Source organism: Branchiostoma floridae, chromosome 5 (assembly GCF_000003815.2).
Source record: "Branchiostoma floridae strain S238N-H82 chromosome 5, Bfl_VNyyK, whole genome shotgun sequence".
NCBI classification, from domain to species: domain Eukaryota; kingdom Metazoa; phylum Chordata; class Leptocardii; order Amphioxiformes; family Branchiostomatidae; genus Branchiostoma; species Branchiostoma floridae.
This window is the reverse complement of record NC_049983.1, coordinates 13,091,248-13,101,029: the sequence shown is the minus strand read 5'-3', so window position 1 is coordinate 13,101,029 and position 9,782 is coordinate 13,091,248. Positions and strand designations below refer to the sequence as shown.

At 40.7% G+C, this 9,782-nt stretch overlaps 1 protein-coding gene across 6 annotated transcripts in view; it reads right to left on the bottom strand.

Moving 5' to 3' along the window:
* The window catches only part of LOC118416552 (membrane-associated guanylate kinase, WW and PDZ domain-containing protein 1-like), a 77,715-nt gene that overhangs the window by 36,279 nt on the left and 31,654 nt on the right, over positions 1–9,782 (bottom strand). For 5 of the 6 annotated variants that reach the window (XM_035821688.1, XM_035821685.1, XM_035821686.1 and 2 more), the window contains exon 3: positions 370–489. In XM_035821688.1, coding sequence (XP_035677581.1) covers positions 370–489 — 120 coding nt within the window. Of the gene's footprint in view, positions 1–369; positions 490–3,502; positions 3,675–9,782 lie in introns of those variants that run through there. The other variant, XM_035821690.1, reaches the window with a different exon arrangement.

The following is a 9,782-nucleotide window of genomic DNA, read 5'->3' as shown; positions in this document are numbered from 1 at the left end:
TGTGCATTTATAGTAATGCTTAAACACTGGCAAATTAGAACATATGGTTTCAAATGATCTCATCATCAACCTGGGGGTATAATTCCTCACATGTGGATAATCCCGTAAAGTATTATATATCCCCTCTTGTTTATGACTAATTGTAACATTAATCATGTATAACAGTTATGATTTAGTGAAGAATGAAAGATAACTTAAAAGCTTCTAATCCCCTATCTTGATGTACAACTTTAAGTGCTGAGTAGGGCCCTGTTTCCAAGCATATGCAAAAAGGAAACGTAACGTTACTCAAGCTCAGCAGAGCGCCCGGGCTTTCAGAAATTATCTCTGAGTATCAAATTTTGCAATGATGATATCTTGTTGACTTACCGTCGTACAGACCACTTTCTAGTAGATTTCCACTTTTCTCCAAGGCCATAAACTCCTCCACTGTCAGGAACTGGTAGTCCACCCCCTGCACCTCACCCTCGCGTGGCCCTCGGGTCGTGCCTGAAACAACAGGACAGCACAATTCAACACAAAGAACAAAGACGAACAACAAGAATCCTTTTTCTGCAAAATTCCAACCTTCAGTCATGCCATGTATTTCTATCCTATGATTTCATAGGAAGGATGACATCAATGTCACCACAATTGTAGCACAAAAGAACATGTGGCCTAACACTGACAACAAGTCCTTGTACGGTAACACAAATGTACCTCTATACACACGGAGTCAAACCCTCCACATTCAGTCCGTACAATTCACCATATCATTGAAAGGGTACACAACTGCACATTCCCTCGGTTGACACAAATGCATACATGTATTTCTGCATGTGACCAACCCATTTCCTATTCTCTGAATATTTCATGACTTTTTGAGTCAGACTATTGTGTCAATAAGGTTTTATATTCAGCATGCTTCAGTGGGTCCATTTATCAATCTGATAAATCCATAAAATATAGCTACCCTCATCTCCTGTGCAAATCCTATCACTATCAGTTACTTGCTTGTACCTGGTCACTTGTCATACAAACTTCATGCTATTTTGTGATGTAGGGATTGACATTCATCTATGGGAATAGGTGCTCCTACTATGATAAAAATGTATGTGCGCATAAAACAAATCTGGGTGCACAGGTCATAAAAACTTTTAAGTTAAGAGAAGTATTCATCATTTTCTTACACACAGGTCAGCATAACCCCACAAAAATATGTATGTGCATTGATGTACCAACAGTCAAAAGTTGGTTGCATAGTTATAATTTTGAGTGCACTAAAAAGTGCATGTGTACCCTGTATTATGAACCCTGTGATACCTTATGTAAAGCATAACTAAAGCATTCAGATAAGCTTCTAATATCAGACCTGTCAGAGTTCTATGATTTGCTGCAAGGCACATATCAAAATTCCTAATAATCAAATTTCAGGGGTGATTTCATTTTGGGAAAACTGTCAGATAATCCACATACATTTGATACTTTGTTGAAGGTGTGCCAGACTACAATAACACCGGGCGCACTTCTATAGATAAGCTGCACAATCTTATTACAGTTTGACGTCAATCCGAACAAAGAGTCTGACTTTTTAATTTTGAATCCATCACTGCATGTTCCACAATGTGTGATTTTATTACTCACAGTCACATGTTGGACAATTTGCCTTCACCTTCATATTAGAAAACTTTCAAACAACCTGAGTAGATTTCTAGACCTATGGCATTTTTATCAATATCAGTGGTAGAAATTATACAAAATAACTTATTGTCAGATGTGGAATATTTCTCACTGAATACTATGTAATAAACTCATGTATTTTGATGGTATTGTTACAAAAAGCAATATCTGTACTTGCTCTAGAAAATAAAGTGTGCATGTGAAAGTGACTAATTAGTAAGCATAGGATAACTAGCTATGGGAGTATGAACAAAATAAACATGCTGTTTATGTTATCACTACTGTGTCAACAGAGGTTTACTGCCCAATGGTCCAATCAAGCATGTAATGAATATGTACAATGGTCATTGGGATGGTAATGAATATCTACAGCTGCCTATTACAAACTCATTAGCCGGTTTATCATGCATAGCAAACTGCTGTATCACCCCACCCACATACAGGGGAGGGTGACTCAACAAACCAAACAAAAGGTGCTGATTAGCTGGAACAAAAGCCTGGCCAATCAGGTCCTGCTGTAAAAACTACTTTTCTGTGCAGGGGTTACTCATGACTGCACAGAGAAGGATAGGACCAGTTGCACAGATCATCATTAGCTAAGATAGAGAGCCAAAGAAGGTTAGACATCCAGCTAATGAGATACTCTGCACAAGCTCCATAGCATAAGTTTAGTCTTAAATTAACAGTCAAAATAGAGAGTGTTTTCCTAGATAAATAAGGAAAATAAACAAGGAACAGCAGGAGCTATGCCATGCAAATCATCAAAAACATTGCCAAACAACAGATAATTAGTGAACGACAACATTTATATTCTAGTGCTTGTTCTCATATAGATGGTATATTTCAGCCCTGCTTGACGTATAGTTTTTGTCTAAACAAGGGGGAACCACGGTGAAGTCTTTTCCGCCTAGAGTTATAACTCCACTAAATGTCGACATAAATCAAGTGAAGGGACATTACCTTCCTGCTGTTTACTCATGTCAAGCCTTATTACAGGGTTAGGTGCCTGAAGGCCTGCCTTTCAATAAAAGCAAGCTGCCGCAGCTGTTTGTGGAGTTAGCACCACCAGATCCAATAACACCTCTGCTACAGAGACACTCTTTCCCCCAGCTCTTGACCTGGGCATCTTTCATCTCACCTATCACCACCTTGCAGAGACAATTTCCTTTTGGTAGCAAATGAGTCCACACAAGTTTTGTCTGTCTCGAGTTACAACATTGTTCCTTCACGTCAGCACAATGTCTTTGCACACGCTGTATAGTTAACTGTAAGAACATTGCGTGTAGTCAACTTCCCTTGAACTTGAAAAGCTGTAGGGGCCCATCTGTCTTACCACTACCAGGGCCCGAGGCTGTGAGGAACCAACTCTGACAACTTACAGATGGCTTTCTTATCGATTAAACAAAGGTCATGAACTATCATGTAGGAGCGTATTTGCCTGGATATTACATCACTCAGAACTGTTACAAACACATTGTACCATTTTGACAAAAATCAAAATTTTGAATTCTATCATAGCCTACATGAGCTTGAATACACACTGGCAGGACCAAAACAAATGTTTACGAGTGTGCAAAGCCTGATCAATTTCTGACACAAGTTCTGCACATACAATTTCCCTAGTTCCAGATCTGGTTTCAAATTATAACTCAGATTGCTGACACCTCTTACCCTCTGACTTCAAAAACAGTTGGAGAATCACAACTAACTCAGCAAGCTAGAAACATACTACACTCCCTTCAAAACATGGGGAGGGGGGTGAAAAGTTTTCTGTCCCAGCATCCATGCCTGTATGGGTGGGCTTGGGCCATCTGTTCTTCATACCATAACAGTGTGTTCTCACCTGATGATCCTGGCTGCACCTCTGCACAGCTAACCAACTTCTTCACCATCACAGACCCTCAAATTCCACCTACTTGACCAGAAAACTTGAGAGAAGGGCACAGAAAAACTGTCTGGACTTCCCAGACGGGAGATTTCCCACTCTGTCCTGAGCGTGAGCGTCCTCTGCATGGTGCCTGGAGTGATTCATGCAAATTCAGGGTTGCAGGCAGGGGGGAGGCGCATAACAATTGACAATCTGCTGCTTATGGAGTCATTTGCATCTGCTGTGAAAACAGGCACCACTTTCACCACTGGGGTAGAAAATTGGCAGCAGGCATTTCTCATTTTTACCCTCTCTGCTCTCTAACCAAGGATGTCTTCAGTACAGGGTTCATTAGTTGATAAACCAAGTATTCTCCAACCTTGGCCCATATTAACGAAGCATTACCAACAAGAGTTTGTTATCTGTTGATCTGCGAGACATTTGTGTGGGCCCATGGAAGTTGTAAGAGGATTATCCCAGGAAGGGCACTCCTAGCTGTAGCCAACTATCACTAACAGGATTTTCCTACCAGCTAACTAAGTGGTACAAAAATGTTTTTCTAAGACCAAAGACCAAAGCTGTTCTAACAAAAGATTTAAAGGAGTTTGCATTTAATACTTTCCAAGTCTTAAAGATAATCTCAACAATAATCTAATGACAGAAATCAACAAAAGTACCAGTTATGTTCTACAATATAAGCAGCTACAGTACTTAAGGTTAGAAAGAAATGTCAATTATTGTTTATTTAGGAGAGACATCCCAAATAATTGGCTTGCAGTTGGCCACTGGAAACTTTCCAGGAAAGTAAATAATAGCAGAACAACCATTTTGTTTCATGTGTGGTATTTACACAAAAAGGGTGGCTTTGAAAACCTTCACAAAATACATGCCAAGCAGCTATGCAAATTATCATTCATACAAGCAGATCTTCAAGCTGAAAGTGAAAGAGTAAATAATCGATAACGCCAGTAGATTAAGTTCCTTTTCAATTTTGCTGAATTTCCTAAATCTACGAATTTATGCATGGATGCGTGGATGGTAACAGACACAGCAATCCTACAAACTGAGGCCTCTTGGATAATGGTCTTACCCTTTGGTTCCTCTGGGTAGGCCCAGCTGGCCCTTTACAAGGTCTGATGACAAGATTATCTCCAACCCCAGCTGCTAATGCTTCCTATGGAGGCAATAAGGTATTCCCACTTGTTGCATGCTTTACCTGTTGGTTTGTTTTCCTCAGCCTCCTCCTGTTTGTGTTCTGTGGCTTGTCCTGTTGTCAGCTGGGCTGTAGAAGGTTTGGTCTTCAAAATCCCTACCAGTTTCACCTCTTCCTCATGTCCCAAAGGGCGTCCTGCTTTAGGACTTTCCTTTCTGCAGAAGATGTCTCTCAGTTTCTTGATGGGAGAGAATTTGGGAGATGATTTTGAGGATTTGGGTAGATGTTTCTTCTTCTTGAAGTTCTTCTTCTTTTCTGCCTTAGGCTTTGGTGAGGTCTTGTAAAGCTCTGACAGGGCCAGGCTTGCCCATGGTGGCTGGTTCCCTCCATCCCAGGTCTCCTGTGGCACATGCAGCCCAGACGATGACTGGTCCCACAGATCGTCCCATTTTCCTGAGGACTGCCGCCGCTGACTACCATCAGTATGGAGGGAAGCACGCCTCGACAACTTTGGAGAACGGGTGTAGGAGCGACTGCTGGTAGTGCTGGAGAACATTTTAAATCCTCTTAGTAGATAAGAGCGGTGAGGGTTGTACAGCGTCAGCCCAGGCAATCTTGCCAACCGTGATAACAAGAGCCTCTCATCAGCAAGCGCTACAGGTACTGCCTTCTCCCAAAGGCTGCAGAGTAATGGGTAAATAGTGGCATGTTACGACCACATATACCACCGCTGCCACAATGCATGCGGAATAATTTTGCATCGCTGCGATAACTTATTGTATTCCGATAATGTCCAAGGGACTGAATATTAAACCACTTATCGCCAGATTAACGGCAAATTACATCAACATTTCAATCTGCCTAACAAGTTAGAGGTGACCCTTCCACCTGATTGACAACCGCACCAAAAAGCTGCATCCGTCTTTCAATCAATCCAATTACTGCGGCGAATTTCTGGTCGGTTCGAGGAAGAGTCGTCCTGATGACTGGAGTCCCTTGGTGGTTGTTATTGATGTATCGCCCACCAGCTGACTGTGGCCAAGGGGTTTCATAAAAGATGTCGTGATGAATCACGCTGGTAACGGAGTGGAAGCAACCACTTCGCCACTCAGTTCGTCATACACGTATGTGCGCTTTACTTACAACTTGCTGTGCAGTATTTTCAATTCTCCTTGGCGGAGCACAGGCTATTGGAGCTTATGGAAGGTCAAACGAGCAGCTTGTTGAGGAGTGTAATTTGGTACTATTACATGCACACCCACTCATACCTGGTACTGTTTTAAGTCTAACGTGAACACGTCAGTCAGAATTGTTTTGAAAGACAAAAGGGCAAAAGACAGTACTTGATTCAAACTGTTCCTGACTAAAGTACATGTTTCCTGGACCCATTAGTCCATCCCAGGATGGAAAGTTATTTGTTAGCATAGACTAAAGTGTCAAATCTGTCCAAGAAATCTGAGCTTTATCAGTTTATGACATGGAATCGATGAAAATATATTATCTTGTCAAACTTTAAAGCATAAAAATGACTGATTTAACACTGAAAAATTACAGCATTTAAAAAGATTAAAAACTGGAGACAGCGTTGATTTAGCTAGCAAAATGAGTTATAAAGAAGATTTTATGTAATAAATTTACCAACATTACATTCCTTAAGCTGGATCTCTTGAGGCAATCTGACTGCCAGGACATGAAATCATCTGTCTGAATACATTTCTTGGAAGTCGTGCTGAACTGCTATGAAATATTGGCAATTTACATGAATGGAGATCATTAGCTGCTCGTCTGGTGGATAACTATGACCCCTTTGCAGGAATTCTAATTTCTGTCCTAATAAATGGTGGAACAAGGTAATACATGTGCCAACAGGTATCCTAGTTACATCACATCTACAGGTTGTGGTTGGCGATCTACAAGTACATTTTTTTATTGGCCTTAAGACATCATTTCCCTGTGAGAGTCATCACCATGTCAATGACTAGTCATAGATGATAACTCAGAAAAAGGGATGGATATTAAGACGAAGTATATGATGGGAAAGCCTTCAGCAACAGGTCTTTAAGTCTGAGACAGCCAACCCTTAGACAGAATATGAGACATGCAGGTATCACACATGGTTGTCTTATATAATACATGTATTGAAAACTTCTTATCGTCACCTTCCCATCTTACTTTAGAAGAAATGGTGACTTCCAATTCTGGGATATGTACAACTATTGAAATACACATGTACACTAGGAGTCATTTTGAGATCACTGATGCAAACATATAACATGTGTTTTCATGAATATGCACCACAGGACAACTGTTGAAGACTTTCTCCCTCACTCTAGTCATCTAGAATCAAATACGTGTACATGCATCTGTTCAAGTGCAAACAGACTCCAAGAAACATTCAATAACATACAATGCACAATTCATCAGAGAGAATCGATGAGTTCCACAAAGTGTTGGTTCGACATTTCTATTCAATCTTATGACTGCAGCTTTCGAAAACTTCCGCACGGCTTCCGTACAGTTTCAATAACCTGTCATTTATGCAGCGCCACCTCTCCAGCGTGTCTGCACCCACAGACAAAATATCAATAACATGTACTCCTCTCACCTTTCCATCATCGATCATCGAAATGTCAGGATCCTGCACCATTCAGCTGGAGCCAACAACCGATAAACATGCCGCAATAACTCATTGGGAGTCAGGAGGAGACAAAGGCAGGTCATGTTTGACCAGGACGAGGACAATATCGAGCACCTGTGCTCTGTAGAATCTTAATGTGTGGTAAGGTCATTACAGTGTAAAAGTGTAAGCATTTAAAACTCATTGTGTGGTAGGCTATTACACATTTACAGTGTAAAAGTGTAAGCATTCAAAACTTTTTGGTGTTTGGTGATAATTAGCAGTCATAGCTATTACTATACAGGTTTTTACTATTATTTCATGACTTCGTAAAATGAGACTTGACACTAGTTATGGCAACTTCACAAACACGTTTTACTAAAACTTTTAGTATGTCTATGGGTACGTGTATGTCATGTTATGAGATAAGACCTTGATTCCTCATTATGATTCACTTCACAACATTGAAGTTCCTTTCCCATCAGTTTAGGACATGTGCCACACCTAGGTCTCACAGCAGTCACATACACTTCGTGTCACCTCCACAAAAACATTAACGACACAACATATGAACGAAGAGATGACTGGCAATTTAGTCTGAAAAATTAAGCCCCCTCCCAAGAAAGTCATCAGATGAATGTGACCTGCTGAGTCCTGCTATTGGATGAGAGCTGATGTTCGTGACTGGATGTCCCTCCTCGCATGATCTCGAACATTAACGCGAACATTAGCACTCCACACCCGCCAACCTCATTTTCTGCAGAGGACACCCGATCAGTATCTGTTATCTTCTTGTCAACCAAGACCTGATGAACCTGTGGCTTTTCTTTTACAGCAAAATTGTCCTTGGCTCTCAAAAGAGATGGGAGCAAAACAAGCCAATAAGAGGCTAGCAGGAAACGGCAAAGCTCACCTTTCACTGATGACAAGTTCTAGTTTGGGAGACAAAAAAAAGCGTTCTTTCTTTTGTACATGTACCTGGAATGCCCAAGACTAAGGTCAATGTCGCATAACGGATGAATGCCAATGCACGCTTTTCATTACTCAGACATAAGCCTCCATAATCCTCTTGATCGTACTGTTGTAAGGTACGAAGGTATCAAGTCTAGGGCATAATTATACATTTAAGTCCTTAACGTCCTTGGAAAAACCAATCAGACGTTCAATCACTCCATTCAGTGGACACTGAAAACATCAACTGGTAATCAGAATTCCCCTTTCCCAGGGGAAAAATATCAAGCATAAATCTTGCAAGACAGGTCACTGGTGTGAATGTCAAAGTAAAAACAGAAATACATTTGAACAATGAACATATAAATCATTTGCCATTCACCGTGTAAGGACAAATACTTCTTTGCTAACAGGGATCTCATTGCGCCGTATCAAAATTAGTCTGTAACTGTAAGTATAAAACAATTTTGTACATGTCGTAATTGATAACAGTTAAAAAGTGGCTTGAACTAAAGTTCACCTTTTCCTTATCCTTATCCTGTGTAACATTTTGGATCTAACAGAACAAGGCAGTAGTTTTGATGAGGAAGTGGATTCTCCTGTGTACACATGCATATATTACCATCCTCCATGGTTGACTTGAGTCATTCAGAACATGTCATTTCAAATTTTCTGCATTACTCTGGCTGATCTCCAAGCAAAATAATGGGAGAAACAATCCTAACATTTTCTGACTACCCCATTTTTCTAGCAGACAGTTACAATCTTCCCCCCTAAAATTCAGTCACACTTTACAATCTGAATGTCATTCCAACTTCATAACATCATTCTCAAAACAATGCCTATCAACACAGCACTTGGAAATGAAGTCAAAGAAGGCCCATAAACATTTACAGTAACTGGAAGGCCAGCTCTATACACCAGCCTTTACAACCATCGTAGCCACCATCTCCGGGACCAAATAAAATGTCGGGGACCAAAGAAGAGCCTCTCAGACTTTTACACACTCACCTTACACTACAGGTGTGTGCTAGCAGCCTGTTAATACTATATATAGTGGTCAACGCTGCTTGTAACACTGTTAGTTGTGGGTACGAACAGTAAATATTTCAAGTGCTGGTTGGCTGAGGGTTAATGTAAGGGCTCTTACGTTATTATCACAAAATAAGGATAGACATTGTCAAGGGGCACTTAAATTGTTAATGACATTTGTGGTTAACCACACAGGTAGAGTGCTATTCATAATTTTTGTGAATGCCGCTGACAAGGCCAGTGATCCCTCCTTATACGATACCCTATATTTACTGTCCTGTTCCTATCTTTATTGTCACAGTGTTGACAATGCATGTTCATGGCTACGAGGCGTAACATTTTACGACAACGACTGGAGTGCACTTTGTCACAGGCACCTGATACCGAGTAAAGGATGTGTGTTCCATAAAGATCACTGAAAGCACCGAGTCTGCAATAAGGTTACACTGGCAATGTCGGGTTATAGAGGGAGCCACAAAAATGATGGTTGTGTTGGCTTCAAA